The sequence below is a fragment of the Podarcis vaucheri genome (genome assembly GCF_965113315.1).
Source record: "Podarcis vaucheri genome assembly, chromosome: 8".
Lineage (NCBI taxonomy): Eukaryota > Metazoa > Chordata > Lepidosauria > Squamata > Lacertidae > Podarcis > Podarcis vaucheri.
Genome location: NC_138766.1, coordinates 33961085 through 33977557, shown reverse-complemented (window position 1 = coordinate 33977557; position 16473 = coordinate 33961085). Strand labels below are relative to the sequence as shown.

Below are 16473 nucleotides of genomic sequence, written 5' to 3'. Positions count from 1 at the left end.
TGTTATTAATGTTATGAGTCACACTGGGGATTCTGGTAAAAAAGCAGTATACAAATCTAAATAGAAATACAATAAATAGTTGATTCCAATCCTGAACGCGGCTGTAGGAGAAGCATAGTATTTAATGTATTTTTAATATTTTGTTGGAAGCCACCCAGTGGCTGGGGAAACCCAGCCAAGATGGGCCGGGTATAAATAATAAATTGTTGTTGTTGTTGGTAGATTTTACAGATCGGTGGCAATATGGACACGGGGTTTTCTCTCTATGCTTAGTGCGCCTGAGCTGGCAGAAGAACCAGAGCTCTCATTGGGCTGCACTCTGGTCCCTTTCCCCTTCAGGAGTTGCAAATGCGCTTTCGTCTTAAAGGTAAAGGTAAAGGTACCCCTGCCCGAACGGGCCAGTCTTGACAGACTCTGGGGTTTGTGCGCCCATCTCACATCTATAGGCCGGGGGCCAGCGCTGTCCGGAGACACTTCCGGGTCACGTGGCCAGCGTGACAAAGCTGCATCTGGCGAGCCAGCGCAGCACACGGAACGCTGTTTACCTTCCCGCTGGTAAGCGGTACCTATTTATCTACTTGCACCCGGGGGTGCTTTCGAACTGCTAGGTTGGCAGGCGCTGGGACCGAGCAGCGGGAGCGCACCCCGCCGCGGGGATTCGAACCGCCGACCTTTCGATCGGCAAGCCCTAGGCGCTGAGGCTTTTACCCACAGCGCCACCCGCGTCCTACGGCTTTCGTCTTACGGCCGCTTAAAAAAAAAAAAAAACCATTCGGACGGGCCCCCCAACCACAGCAGTAAGCATGCTCGAGGGCGCCACCATGGCAACTTCCGAACCGCCCCCGCCCCCAGTTGCACGCATGCGCCGTGGAGCTTTCCCCCTGCCAAACACAAAACCTCCCTTTCACCCAGTTCGCGGCGCGAGGCCTTTCCTTTCTGCCCGTCACTTTCTCAAAACCCCGCCTCCCAAGCCCGACGTCCCGAGCGCCGATTGGCCAGAGATTTCCCGCTTCCTTCTTCCCCTTTGACAACCCGCCATTTTGAAACGTTGTTGGTTTTTATTTTTTTTCCTGGGGAAGAGTGAGCAACAGCCTCACGTCTGGTCCCGCCCCCCTCCTTAAGTCTCTACCAGCCGCTGCTCTTGTTACCTGAGGGGTGGTGAGGTTTCCCCCCCCCCTTTATCTTTCCTTTCTCTTTTTTAAGAAAAACCGTGGCCGTGCGCCATCGCTGCTGCTGACACTTTCTCAGAAGTGCCCCGAGGTGTCCGTCTCGCGACGAGGTGAGTGTTCCGTTGCTCCCGGGATAACGGTCGAAGGCGAGGTCCTAACGGCCTGGGTGGCGGTTTCGAACGCCCAGGAAGCGACGTTTGCCGCGCGCAGCCCGCTCTGTGGGAAACGGTTAAGGCGGCAGGGAGCCTCCTTGCTCGGAGCCTGACAGGATTTCTGTTCCCTCCGCCCGGCCTTGACGTCTCTTCAGCGTTTCCCGCCGGAATCCTCTCGCCTGACATTATTGCCCTTGTGGGGGGCTTAACCGTTTACTTATAGTGAGGGGCAGATTGAACACGGAGGGGGTGGGGGGCGGGATGAGGGCTACCACTCTTTCTCTGTCTTCTTCTGCCTCGGTCCAGAAAATCCTGGAGCCTATAAATCCTTAAGGAAGAGATGGTTGGAGCATGGAGTCGCGTTTGTTTTGCCAGCGGGATTCTTTCAAAATGTTCCGTTTTGCTCGGAGTTTCTGTCGTGCTAAAGCAAAAGCCAACGGAAACATTCCCCCAACAACAACAACCCGTATTCCAAAAACGTCACTGCTTTAATTTGTTTTAGGAAGAAGAAAGAACGGCAGTCCTAGAAAGACCAGCAGGAGTTTGAATGGATTTTAGAGCCCACTTGTTCGGATGCATAAAGTGGCTTCCGTGTGCTGGTGGTTTTTTATAGGTGTATGTAAAAGTTTAAATAGAAACTTCACATAATGGGGTGAAAAACAGTACAGTACTGTCTGCTGCATGTTTTGTTTTGACCTCTGGGTGGGCTTCAGATATTTTTGGTTGAAGTGGGGATATGATCCAAGTTAGTGTTGGTGCATGGAAACATAAGAAAGTTGTCATTCTACTACATACCTTATTTATGGGGCATCAAATTATGCCTGCACCACACTATTAACATAATGTGTGACCGTGTAGGATAGCAGATTTCCAAGTTGTTTGGATTGTTTACCTCCTTCCTTTTGTGAAATCTTGTTAAAAAGACATGCCATGTTTAAGTCACTTGGGACCTTTATAACTAGGAATCCTTTATAACTAGGAAGCTCAAAATAATTTATGCAAAGTGTATACAGTTTATTTTGCAAGCACGTGTTCAGCTTGCATGCTTCAGTCAGTGTCCAATATTTGCATACTTCTGAACTTGGCCCCCAGAACTATTTCACTGGATTACAGGTAATAAGTGTGGGTGTAAAAGCGTGCGAAGACCATGAGGAATAAGTAGCCATACAGATCACAGGAACTTGACTCTTTCCTTCTTCAGATGCTGCCTGTATTTTTATGTCATTAAAACTAGTTTTTAGAAAGTTTATTTTTAACAAAGGAGGCTATAGCTAGATTTGTGTAAAATTGCAGAGGATTAAACACTGTTATGTATAATCAGTTGTATGGGGGAAAATTCCTTCTCAGAAGAAGCAGTTGCTTACTCCCAACTTCCGTAAATGTTTTTTCATTTGTCCTTCAGCCCTAGCTTTTACTTTGCGGCATATTTATTAGCCATATGTTGTTGATGTAAACTTATAGTAAAACAGTCACACAACTGTTAATAATGTGGTATATGAGAACTTGCTGTTAAGGAGAATTCCTTTCTATGTTGCAAGAATGATGGAAGGGCACACGGTCAAATGTTATTTTATAGCAGTCATATTGACATTATATTTCCCCTGTGTTTTCATGCAGAAGAACCAACCATGTCATCTGTAACTGAAAAAGATGGTTCACTGTCTGCTGAACAAACAGAAGAAAGAGAACCGGAAACTGAGGACAAAGTTGAAGATAGTGAAGAAGAGGAGGAGGACGAGGAGGAGGAAAAAGGTAGAAAAACGCTAATGTGAAGCAACACTAGAACTTGCACTAAGCTAAATATTTAGGTCAAGATGTATGTGCAGCAGGACATTTTAGAAAGCTCTCCAGATGTAGTCCCTTGCCCCCATCCAAGCAAAAACACTCTAGAATGGAGTCCAACATAATGTGAAAAGCTGCAGCTGGAAAGAAAAAGCACTTTCCCCTCAATGTCCAGTATTAGATGACACTGGAGATGAAACATTTTTACGGATGCATTTATGGAAAATTAGTTAAAAACAATCTTTGAGTATGCTGTAAAATTATATGCACACTCTGTTTTTAATAATGATAATAAAAAATGATAGCTCTTCTAACTGAGATCAAACTGTAACCTTCTGAGAAGATGTTTGGGTTGCTTTTTCTCTAGTAATTTAGAGCATTAATAAGTTATGGGCAGCTCTGCAGAGAGTACAGATGTGCTTGGGGCTCAGAAAAAGGTAGGAGAGCCAAGAAGTACAAGTAGGATAAAGTGGACAGTTTTGTATAGGTGATGGAGAATGAGCACTTCTTCACCTTCCTCTTATTTTTATATAGGAACAGTGATCTGTTCGTATGAACTTTATGTTGCATGTGAGTAGGGTTTTAAACGCACCTAGGTTACATGATTTGTTTATTTACTTGTATATTAGGCAAAATGGTGAGTTTAGTATTTGGAAATCAATAATCTGGTTTGATAGTCATTTTACAGTCTTTATACATATATATTACTGGATTGTAAGCTTTAGATAATTAGAGTTTAAATAGTTCTGTGCATAAATAAAGGTGACCTGGGCTGTTTCTCTTCCTCATTGTGTTTTGCATTATTCCAGTTCTGATGGTTACTTCCTTTGTTTCAGGGTTCAGATATTGAAAAGTATGATGAGTGGCTTGCTGATACTATTCCTATCTAGTTTCTCAATTTTAATTAGAATCTCTGTAGACATGTTTGTTCATAGAGGGACTAGTTTTTTGAGGTCAGTATATATTTTATTAACATATACTTTCTGTGGGAACTAGCAAATATTTCTTGTTAGGTGGAGAATGAGGAATCAAGTTGAGTCAGTCGGGTATGTATGTAAAGTCTCCTTTCCAGAGCCAAACTTGAACGCTTGTTCATAAGTTGCCATTACAACTCTTCTCAGTTACAATACTTCACAGTGCTTGGAGGAGTTTGTGTTTTCTTACGTGACTAGAGAAGGGCTGTTGTAGATTTATTTTAACAAGTAAAATAAGTACAACATTTAGCGAACCTTCAGAAATATTCCAGCCTGGAATTCCCTGTTTCAGAGTGTAAATTGCCACAGGTGTGGTGGCAGATCTATAGATCTCCATGGCAGATCTGTAGTCCAAGCCTAATTTGCTACAGTTTTGGGTGTTCCCAGAATGTTTCTTAGAATATTAAATATGTACTTTTGATCTATAGGTCTGTTTTTTCTATATGGCAACTAACTGTGTTTCAAAATTTTATATATAATTGTCTATTTCAGAAAAGAGTCTCATTGTTGAAGGAAAAAGAGAGAAGAAAAAAGTAGAAAGATTGACCATGCAAGTTTCTTCATTACAGAAAGAACCTTTTACAATTACACCAGGCAAGTTATTTTTTGCATACTGTATATTGAGCATGAGTTATCTTTACATGTTTTTAAGTAGCAAGCACTTAGAACTCATCTTGTTCCAAATAATTCCAAATACAAATAATACCAATTTTATTATTTATATACCACCCATCTGATTGGATTGCATTGGAACCATTATTTCAAAATGTTGAAATTATTGTCTAAATTTAATTCAACACTTGATGGCCTTTCAAGCAGAAACATGTTAGGTAATCTTAAGGAGGACCCATACAATTTAAAACAAAAAACAAAAACATATCCACAGCCCCTGTCAAAAAATTATACAACAATCATTTAAATATATCTGACTGATAACTATAACCACCTCATAAGTGTAATCTAGTAACTATTAGTAAGTATTAATGTTGCTAAATAGACTAATGTAATACATTTTCCCTTTCAGGAAAGGGACAAAAACTTTGTGAAATTGAAAGAATACAGTACTTTTTAAGCAAGAAGAAAACAGATGAACTTCGAAATCTGCACAAACTTCTATACAACAGACCAGGCACAGTAAGCTTAGAAAACTATCAAATTTGTTTTGGAAAATGTCATGAAATACAGAATGGCCTTGTTTCTGAAGGCTGAGACTCTTTAAAGTCCTAAGATGAAAATAAATTCCATTTAAATCAGTGGAGTGGGCTTTCCAATAGCTGGTTTGTATTTGAAAACTACATTTCCAGGCCTTACTTGTGCTTCCTGGAATTATTAATTATATTATCTTTTTTCTTTGAGCTTTTGACCCTATACAAAGGGTACTTGAAACTCCCATCTCTTCAAAAACAATCTGCCATGTGGTGGTTACAGTGGAAATAAAGTGAATCCAAATAGCTCTTTGCCTTACAAAGCTGGATGTAGTCATTTGGATCCTATCCAGTGGACTTTGGAATGAAGTCTTTATACTTTAATTTGTCCATCCCCCCCCCCTTTGAATATTCATTTTTTTCTCAATAATCCTGAGATTGATAAATGTAGAGTCTGCTGGTGCTAGAAGTTACTGGCACAATCCTGTCTTTGCTCGGGGCCTTAAGCCTGTTTGATTCTCACATTCCATCCTTGGTTTGTTTGAAATTGCTGCTAAAACAAGTGGCCCTGTAACAAAATATTGCATTGTGGAGTGCTCCTGTTCAGGGTTGCAGCCACATCACTTTCCAGGAAACTCCATTCTATTCTCCCTCCCTCAGATTTGCATTCTACCACCACCACCACCTCCCAGTGGTCAGCATTCTATGGTTACTGGGTTGTTTTGGAGTCTTGCTTTTGCACACACACGTTTGCATGTAGACCTTGGTTTTCCCAAGCCCGCTGATACCTCCCTCTTGGGCATTAATAATACCATTTTGACTACATTAAAATCTACAAGAAGAATTATTTTGCTAAGGGCTTTATCCAGCACTGCACATGTGGACTTCTGCTTCCTCAAGGACACTTGAGCTTCCTTCTCTCCTGCACCCCTCCTAAAATCTGCTCTGGGTTGTCCTCCAAGTCTCTGGAGCAGAGATTTTGAGGTCATGCAGGGGGAGAGAAGAAGTTGAACTTGTTGAAAGCAAGTTTGTTTTGCTCATGCATAGAAAGGCTTATATACATAGGATATAACAGGCCTTCTAATATACTTTGTCTATTACTATTCTAACATTTTTATTTGTAACATGCTTAAGCTTATCTTGGTTATGAAGAGCAAAATTACTTTATGAATTGCTTTTTAGATACTTTAATTACCTGTATAATTTGTCAATTGAATCCAAATTTGTCTATATAGAAAACAGCTTCTATACAACATATTCCATACAAACTTACCAATATTTCAGTACATATTTTTACTTGTGTTTTGGTTTTTTTTAAAATAGTGTACCTTTTGTTTCTCATGAATGTGATTATTTGCAGTATGTAGCAGCTTGCTGTCTTACAGAAATTGAGGGAGGTTCTTCCTGAAAAATTCCTTATCAAATAAGGGTATATGAGCGGTTTTAACATTTGCTCTTATTTATTTCATACATAATTAGGTAGTTATATTCAAAGGTGAGCAAAAATTTATGTGCTAATCTTGTAGCCTTGTTTATAGGCTACAAATTTGCAGTGCTCCTTCAGCGGCAACTTAATGTTCACTGTGCTATCTGGCTGAGGACCCTTCCCAGCTTTACCTTTGAATTGATTCCATAATTATCATGTGTCAGAAGATCAGCACAACTGCCTCAACAATGCAGGGACACTTTCCTCTCTTTCCTTACTGTACTGCACTGTGGTCTTCAAAGATAGAAAAGTGTTGCCTAGGTAACTGGAAGACTCTTCTGAAAAATTGTGATCATTGCAGCTGCAAATAGGCAGAGAAGCAACACCTTTGACAGTAAACTCAGTTTGTTTTTGGGAAATGTTGCACCCTGTTTCTCTTGAATTTTCTGTTGACGAAAACTTATTCTAAGCCCTAGTTGAACTGCTTTGGATCAAGACCTGCCTGGTATAATGCAAATACCACTCTAAAATGCATGTTATTGTGTTCTGTTTTAGGTTGCTTCATTAAAGAAGAATGTGGGCCAGTTCAGTGGCTTTCCATTTGAAAAAGGAAGTGACCAATATAAGAAAAAGGAAGAGATGTTGAAAAAGTAACATTTTAAAACTTTTTAGTATGATCAAGTTTCATTATTTATGTTAATACATGCATTTTAAATCTTGAGCAGAGCAACTGCTTTAAGCCCTGTTTGCTATCCCTGCACATTTGAGTTAGTAACTTCAGTGTATTTCAAACCATATCCATAAACATTACTGAAGGATAGTTTTATATTACACATGTGAACATTTTATGTCTAAAATGAATGGGTTTACTGGTGCTGAATTTTTTCTAATTTACTTAGTTGAAGATACAAGTGAGTATCTTGTTCAATAAAATATTGCTATTTTCATGCACAAACTTGAGGTATGGTCTTGTGAAAGTTAAGCACATAAATATTGGTGATTTTTCTAATAGTTGAGTTACACATACTTAATTTTCCCCCTTGAAATGAAAAGCACTTAAACTTGCATACCTTTGGCTAAATTGTGCCCCCAACATTTAATTCAAACTTAAAATTCTCTGCCACCTTAATATTTGTGCAGAACTTTTGTAGAACTTAAATTTATCCAAAATAAATTTGCAGTTATAAAAAGTATACAAGGAATACTGTATTTTGTGATGTGTTTTACGATATTCAGAATCTGTGGTTGCACATGTAGCAATGTCTTTTTCCTCCTGGCAGTTGGTATTTCCAATTTCCAGTGTAGTGCAATTTCCAGCACTTCCCTCTATGGAGAGGGCATAAGCTGCTACCAGTGTACTTAGGCTGACTTATGGTAAAGATGGCAACCCATAAAAGCTGCCCTTCCTTCCATTATCACGCAGACTCTTCTAGACAATGGTGGTATAATCATGTTGGTAAATAGGGGTTGGCTGTAACTTCTGAAGAGTGATTTTTTTCCCTGAGGGCCTGCACAGGTTTCTCAGTTGCTGCACCATTGATCTTTGCGTAAACTATAAAAGCTATACTGTGGCTTCTTTCTACTGACAAAAATTTGAGAAGGTGTTTAAATAAATGAATCCCTATACCCTTTGAACTCTGTCTTTGAATTCTGTCCTTAGCTGTAAAATATTTCCTACCTGCCTGGTTGGTATTTCTAGTTTTATTACAAGTACTGTTTTAATAAGACGGGACATGCAATCATTGAAGAAATATTGTCAAAATATTGATTGCATTTCTGTGGTTTGTTTAATTTTTGTGAGTTGCCTTGAGTTTTGAAAAATCAAAAAGTGGAGTATAAATAATAAATTCATCAATTGTATGCTTGTAAGATATAGTTGAAAGCTCAGATAGTCAACTAAACTATCTCTTTGCTCCTGTGTATTAAGATCAACTTTTATCAGCTATGTTTAATAAAGGGTATTTCTCTCTAGGTACAGAAATGCAATGCTGAAAAGTATATGTGAAGTTCTTGATTTGGAAAGATCAGGAGTTAATAGTGAATTGGTAGCCAGAATCCTAAACTTCTTAATGCATCCAAAACCTTCAGGCAAGGTAAGACATAATAATGAAGCTATATTTAGATTACATTTATCATCTTTGTGGTGATCATGCTTTTTATGTAGAGTTGCTATTGCTGTCCCATGTCAAACAGTTGTTGAGTTTTGTGTGGCTTGCGCCACCACAAAATCACACATATGCTTTGCTTGATTCATATATGCTCCTGAAGATGTAAGTAATATGACCACAATTCTATTAAGCCACTAGTGAACATCTTATTAGCTTCTTTATTATATATTATATGTTGTTCTTGTGGAAAATAAGAGAGATGGAAGAAGACAGTGAAACAGAACAAAGGCAGAGCTCAAGGGGAAAATGAACCGTAGCATTCTCCTTACAAGGAGTACTACAAGAGCACTAGGGTTTGATTGCACGTTAGTATCTCTTCTGAGGTTCTTTATACAGAGACCATGCCCAGCAGCTATTAAACATTTGTTACAGCGGAGGCCCTTTTAAAAACAAATATGCCATTTCTATTGAACTGTGTATATGAAAACACAAGTTTTCTTCCACGAGTTTTGAGACTGAGGCATTCAACCTGGAGTAAAAAGCTCAATAACAAATTATGTTCTCATTGCCTTACAGTATTAGGCAATATTACCTAACAATTTATTAAAAATGGAAAAGCAATGTCTCTGAATTTTGTGTTTCTGCTTCTCTGGAAAAGACAGACACCAACAGTCAGCGAGGCTGGCATCTGAAAACAAACAGAGAAAAAGATGTCTTTATTTATAGCACTGCCAGGAATACTGCAATAAGACTCTTCAAATGGGGAGTGAAATCCTTCCTGAGTTTGTCACTGCTTTCCAGAATTTTCCTCTGGAACCACATTTATGGAAGGTATTACCCATATATTTGGCATCAAACATGGCTCCTGTCATGGGAAACAAAAACTCAATGGCAGCATTGCACTTGCCAGTCTTCCATATTCAAGCTGCTGATTGATAGCTAAAATAAAAAGTGGAATCTGCAAGAAAACATTGCAAGTGCTGTTGTGCAATTCCATTCCCCCTCATTGGGCTATTTTGGGAGGATGTTCCCCTACTAAAGATCTTCAAATGAAGGATGGTATATAAATAAACAACTTTAAACCCCCCCATAAAAAACTCAACAACTTTTGTGGCAACTTTAACTTATGCAAACTTTGGAGTCCCTCCAGATCTGCTATTTCCTCATATTCTACAGATATGATACTGTTTTGGCTACGTAAGAAATAGAACTCACAGTATGACCATCTTTAATAGAAGAAATACCTTCAATTGAATAATTACCCTCAAATAATACATGTATGTAATGTCTATAACTTCATTCTAAAAGAAACCTGTAATCTCATGGTACCTTTTCAAAATGACCATAGTAAAGGATAACACTTTGAAGGTGGTTAAGGTCTAAGCAATTACTTATCCCCTATAGAGTCTTATAAATAGAGAGTTTTAAAACTATTTTGTTTGCCTCAATTTTTAATATTTAATAGCCATTGCCAAAATCCAAGAGAACACCTAACAAAAGTGGGAAAAAGGAACGCAGTAGCTCTGGAACAGCACGGAAAGGCAAGCGCACTAAATGTCCTGAGATCCTGTCAGATGAATCCAGTAGTGAGGAAGATGAAAAGAAAGAGAAAGAAGAATCATCTGAAGAAGATAAAGAAAGTGAAGAGGAGGTAGGATCTATTTGCAAACTATCCATGTTGAAGGCCAGCTACAGTAGGCTCTCTGATTTGCTTAAAGGGCATTGAGCTGAAGATGATAGGGTTATAGAGAAAAATATTTTCATTCCATAGACCTATTGACTTTTAAGATATTTGCTTAGTGATCAACAGACTTAAACTTGAAAGTAGTGACTAGATGCTGATAAAGTACAAAGACTTGTTTGCTAGAAGTGTTGATAGGAATGTACCATAGATTCATTGTTCTTCGCATAATTACTTGTTATTTTAGGGACAAAAATGCTTGGTGCTCGCCTCAAACAAAGGTACAGTTCTCAACAGAACTAGCTAACGCCTTTCAGCCTCACACCTTCATCACCCATTGCAACCTTACAGTGACAGCATACTAGCAATGGGACACTGTCACTATCTGCTGATGGCTTGGGGGGGGGGGGTTTGACAAAAAAATGGTTAGCAGGCCAAACATAGCCAGTTCACCACCTTCACAAGGTACAAGGTAACTTTTTGTATCCCTGCAAAAGCAGAAAGGCATGTTCTCTTAAAATGCAGGGGCATTATTAGAACTAGATACAAATAATGCAGTTACAAATAGCTTGCATGTGTATTTTGGCTTTGCTGCAAAGAGTGCTTTCTAGCAATAAACTATGCTTTAGCAAGAAGCTTCATAGTGTTAGGAGTGTTTTATATTGTAATAGACTTTGATGCTCTCTTTATCACACCACAGCCACCTAAAAAGTCATCCAAAAAAGAAAAACCCAAGCAAAAGTCAGCTGTGAAAAGCAAAAAGGGCACAAAGAATGCTTACGTCAAGAAAGCAGATAGCAGCACAACCAAGAAGAATCAGAACAATTCCAAAAAAGGTGAACCTATCTTTCTGGGGTCCTGCAAGCAGACAGGGACAAGAACAGAAGAGTATATGCAAATACAATTATACATACTTACATAAAGTGTGGGGGGCCATAAAGATGGATGCTTTGTAACAAAGACAGAAAGGTGAATGGAAGAATGTTTGACAGCAGGGCATTGTGGTAGAATGTTGGGAGGAGTGAGAGCAAGCGGCAGGTGAAGAGCGTCGGTTGAGAACAACAGTTTAAAAAGAGTGGCTGAAGAGACAAGGGGGAAATGAGAGGAAAGAAATGGTTAGAGTTAGCATGGCTTTTAAGGAGAAGAGAGTTTTCTTAAGATAGGGCATTAGAACTGAGTGTTCTATATCAAGTGGCTGCTTTTTCTAGTTGTTATGTTCCATAATATATGTGTGTTTTAACTGCCTGTTCTGGCCTGGTTGGATTTTAAGGTTAATACACATCACCCTACATACCTTGTGTGCATGCACTTAGTCATAGAAAGCCTGGACTCAGTAGAGTAGCTGAGTGACTGATCTAGTGACCTCCCTGGGACATGGCTTTGTAGGGACCCCAGGGAGGAGGTAGGTGGCAGCAACAACAGGGAAATGGCCAATGGTTTTAAGGGAGCAGGAGACCTTTAGTGGTAGGTAGAGTTGGGAGATCAAATGTAACAAATAGGGGATATGCTGGGATATGTGAGCAGAGAGAAGGGAAACCACAACCCCATAAATAGTTTTTGAAACTTCTCTCCATTTCCAAAGAAGCTTGCTAGCTGGTCTTGGCAGCTGCCATTTGAAAAGCCCAAGTTCAAAAGTGCTTGAACACAACTAAGTCATTCAGTTTTTTGGTCCAGGTGAAAATGTTTAATTGGAAAGAAATCATTATCCACATTTTAATTGGAAAATATCTTTACATTTAGAAAGTGAGTCAGAGGATAGTTCGGATGATGAGCCTTTAATTAAAAAGTTGAAAAAGCCACCTACAGATGAAGAGCTGAAAGAAACAGTGAAGAAGCTTCTGGCCAATGCAAACCTAGAGGAAGTTACGATGAAACAAATTTGTAAAGAGGTACAGATTTATGACATTATTTTTCCACTTTCGTTGTTTTGCTTGCAGCTTACAGCAGTAATGTGGATTTTTCTGGAAAGTTTTCCTTTGCAAATTAGGGAAATTTGGAAAACTCCCTGTGGCCCTAAAAGCAGGAATGAGGAACCTTTTTCAGCAAAGGGCCATATTCCCTTCTGGGGGCCACTTGCCAGTGGTGGATGGTGCAATAGATGTAATTTTATATTTGTACAGAAGTATAGGGTACAGTCTGTCCAAACAAAATTCAAATGTTTCTGCTCATATATCTTGATCCAGGCAAGCAAGGGACATTATAACATTTCAAGGACACATTCAAAAGAACTAGAGGAAGATGTGGTCTGGGGAGAGTAAATTGGAGATACCTGGGGAGTGATCTCATTTGCCATGTTAGTTTTCCTTGTACAGTGGTACCTCGGGTTACAGACTCCGCTAACCCAGAAATAGTACCTCGGGTTAAGAACTTTGCTTCAGGATGAGAACAGAAATCGCGTGGCAGTGGCACAGCGGCAGCAGGAGGCCCCATTAGCTAAAGTGGTACCTCGGGTTAAGAACAGTTTCAGGTTAAAAACGGACCTCCAGAATGAATTAAGTTCTTAACCCGAGATACCACTGTACTGCATTTTATATAGACACGAAACTGCCAACCTTGCCTAACGTTGATTTGCAGTTAGTATCCATTATTTGCTACTTTCACATTGTTAATTATCTGAAGAAAGATGAAGCGGTGAAGATTTCTCTCCCCCCCCCCCCATCACTGGTTTGCAGTTAGAAACCTTTAGAGTCAAATGTAAAAATGCATGCACATTTCATAAATTCTTATGCTTCTTGTTGGTGCAGGAAAAGACAAGTGAACTCAGTTTATGCTGTCTATTTTCCTTGGGGGCAGTCATAATCCCATTATCACAGTATGGTATAATTATACTAAACATAGTAAAATATATTTAGGTTAACCCCTGAAAGATAACTAGCATAGGTCCCATGTCACCCCCTAGTTTCTCCAGATCCTGTTTTGCCTCCAAGGGGCTCAGGGCAGGGCAATAAACAATCCCTAGTCTGTCCTTGCAAAAAAACTCTGAAGGGTAGACTGAAAAACTGTGAGTGATCTAAGGGTTCTTCAAGATGGACCAGAGAACTGACTCTGGGTCTTCTCAGTCCTAATTTTGACACAAAAACGTCTATTTGGATATTATATCTACCTTTTATACCTCCCTTGCAATATCAAAGGTAAGGGAGATGCTTCAATTTAATAAACAAGCAATCTCTCCATTCTGGTACTCACATTTAAATTGCAAAAGGTGTATTATACACTTCTACATGCATGGCGAGAGTCAGGTTAGAGAATAGAAATATTTGCAAGTAAGTACAGTATATAAGTCTTTATGTTATGTTGGAAAAGTGGAGTGGAGTCAGACACGACATACAAAGGATATGGTTAACTATGCTTTGAATATTTGACTTCTGTGGTGCAAACTGGGGGAGGGAACAATTTTAATGAGTCTTTAAAAAGCAGCCTCCCCAAATGCAGTAGTCCCAATCCAGATTCATACCTTTCATGCCTGCTCTCAATGTATTTAAAAAACTAATGAGATACTGTTTGTGGTACAACCAGTTTGACCCTTAGTCATTGGGAGAATGTTCGGAATGTACTATTTGACTTACCTTTGTGTTAAATTGGTTGTTACAGGTGTATGAAAGCTATCCCAGTTATGACTTGTCTGACAGAAAAGTCTTCATCAAAAAGACTGTGAAAGAGGTAAATACTTGATCCATGAAATATCATGTGATGAACCAAATATTAAAAGCTGCTCTTTAAATTTGGAAATGTTGGGTACCTAGGAAGATCTCTGTTCCTGAAATTCCACCCAAATTTTACTCATTTATTATGCTTAGTTTCAACTCAGTAAATTTAAAGTAACTTTAAGATAGTCCCCCTTATCTAACGTTTCACAGTGTACCCTTAAAGGCCTGTAGTTCATCCTTAGCCATATTTACTTGGAAGTAAGTCCCATCAATTCCCCTGGAACTTCCTTCCAAGCAAGCTGTTAAAATGGCAGCCTTAGCAATGTGTTTGTGGGAAGTGGGATTTACAAAGTAGGTTAAAGATTAAAAGTACACAAACTCTTCTCTTTTTAGCTCATTTCATGATCTAATGGGAAGAAAACGAATGCTGCAGACTTGTTCCCGTGGATTTAAATATTTTACAAACACCAGCAAAACCTTTTTTTAATTTTTGTTTTGTTTCGCCCTTTTGGGTGGGCATAACATAGTATTTAGTCAGGGATGATTCTACTGGCTTAATGTTCTGAGTGTTAATGGAAATTACTTTAACTTTTAAAAATTGGATTTAATGCAATTCTTAGGTTTCTGCATGGCCATCAATGTTCCCTGCTTTTACTTTGTACATCATGGAATTTCTTTGTACAAGCAGATTTAATATAGCTATTGTAGGTTTTAGTGCATTGTAATGTAGAGAATTTTTTAAAAATCAGTTGATACGAAAACTGTTGTATCTGTATGTACACATGCTAAGACTGTCAAATACTGCAGTATTGGGCATTACTTTTAATTTGAATACATACCATTCATTCAGGAAGAAGTCACATGTCCTGATCATGAATGCTCTAAATTATGTTATACTATCTTGCATGTGTAAGATATCTAAGAATTGTGAAGAGCATAGTAACTTGCAAATTGTTATTTTTGTACTTTTAAAAGCGTTCTGTTTGTATATATATGCTTAAAAACAGGTTGTTGGTTTTTTTTAAACAAAATCAGTGTGTTTTAGAAGATTTATGACCAGTGTCAGTGTTCAGGAATGAGGCTGAAATTAATTAGGAAACAAGTTTAACTAGCATTTAAAAAGATGGTGTTTCTTGCCTTATAAGGGAATAATTGCACTCATATTTTTCAGTGTTTAACTTGCTAGAGTGGACTACAGCTAATTTTGTTCCAAAGGCTTGACATGATACCCTACACCAAAGGGTGGCAAACCTCTACCCTGTGGGTCTAATTAGGCCCAGCAGGGGACTGCTTCCAAATTATGCCCACTGGCCCAGCCCCACACATAACTGATGTCAAGTGAGAGGCAGGTAAAGGTGTAGCCTTCACTTTGAAGTACATTTCCCAACAGTTCTATTGAGCCTGCATATTGAAATAAATACATAGGAAAAACCAAAAAAGCTTTGAGAATTGCAGTAAGTATAAGAATCTTCTCTGAAGGTATGAGCTAAGTTCATATGCAATTTTTGGTGTTCAGCTGTTCTAGAATCCCTATAAAATCAAGCTCCCTTATGGTAAGGAATAACTTCATGATCTTTGTGGTATCCACTGGATAGGTTTCCTGTGTCTGTATCCAAAATTAGGTTATATTGAAAAATGAATAGGTGTTTAAATGTATTAATAGACACCTGCTGCTTTGATTCAGTGTAAGCTTTGAAATTTAAAACCTCAGTTTTGCAGACAATTGTTCATGAAGTTTTATTTAATGAAAAGTTTCATGAAACTTTTTGTTAATGTGCACACATGATCATGACTTAAAGCTCTCAATAAATGCCAAACAAGTATGTGTCATAATGTGAAATGTAACTAACCCCCTCCATTACTGTATTGATTATAAGTTCTGCTAATGTATTGTTCAGGAGTCAAAAGTCACAGACCTATGTTCTGAAACTAGTTGGCAACTAGTAAGCTGATCAATCTATCATTTTTACTGCTTTCTTTGCATGTGATCCTTTATATTAAGGCTGAGTGTAACTAAGTTTTGTATTCAATAAATGTCTTTAAGAAAAATGTATATTTTGATATTTTAATACATGTACAGTAAAAAAATGATACAGAAACAAAGGTGCCTGTTGTGTATCACCTTGCTTTATAAGATACAAGAGTATTCCAAACCCAAATGTTGAGGCGTAATCTGTGCTAGAGGTGTGAACACATCAAACCCTTACTTAACCTTGAGCAGATGTATGGCTGGATTATTATACAGGCAGTGACCGTTTTAGGTGTGTCCGATTGACGCACAGTCACACACATGCTCATCACTGCCAACTCTCAGAAGTGGCAGATGAGCTGTGGCAATGGATGTGACTGAATGGTATTTAAGGCCCAGTGGGCCTGAAGTGATGGCCTG

At 38.8% G+C, this 16473-nt stretch overlaps 2 protein-coding genes across 2 annotated transcripts in view; one reads left to right on the top strand and one right to left on the bottom strand.

Annotated features, from left to right (window-relative positions):
• Positions 1-1262, bottom strand: part of RNF144B (ring finger protein 144B) — a 75448-nt gene extending 74186 nt beyond the window's left edge. The window contains exon 1 of the mRNA XM_082235032.1: positions 1149-1262. The gene's annotated coding sequence lies outside the window, so the exon portion shown is untranslated. The remainder of the gene's footprint in view (positions 1-1148) is intronic.
• On the top strand, positions 1142-16133 carry DEK (DEK proto-oncogene). The gene is made up of 11 exons (XM_082235026.1): positions 1142-1279; positions 2939-3073; positions 4570-4671; positions 5102-5211; positions 7204-7298; positions 8621-8741; positions 10222-10407; positions 11138-11273; positions 12178-12326; positions 14029-14097; positions 14478-16133. Exons 2-11 carry the CDS (start codon positions 2950-2952, stop codon positions 14487-14489), a joined length of 1104 nt encoding a protein of 367 aa, XP_082091152.1. The 5' UTR covers positions 1142-1279; positions 2939-2949; the 3' UTR covers positions 14490-16133.
• The last annotated feature ends 340 nt before the right edge of the window (positions 16134-16473 follow it).

Coding starts and splice junctions, on each gene's coding strand:
- DEK (XM_082235026.1), top strand. CDS start 2,950: ATGTCATCTGTAACTGAAAAAGATGGTTCACTGTCTGCTGAACAAACA. Junction 4,672..5,101: donor ACCTTTTACAATTACACCAG/GCAAGTTATTTT, acceptor TTTCCCTTTCAG/GAAAGGGACAAAAACTTTGT. Junction 5,212..7,203: donor TATACAACAGACCAGGCACA/GTAAGCTTAGAA, acceptor GTTCTGTTTTAG/GTTGCTTCATTAAAGAAGAA.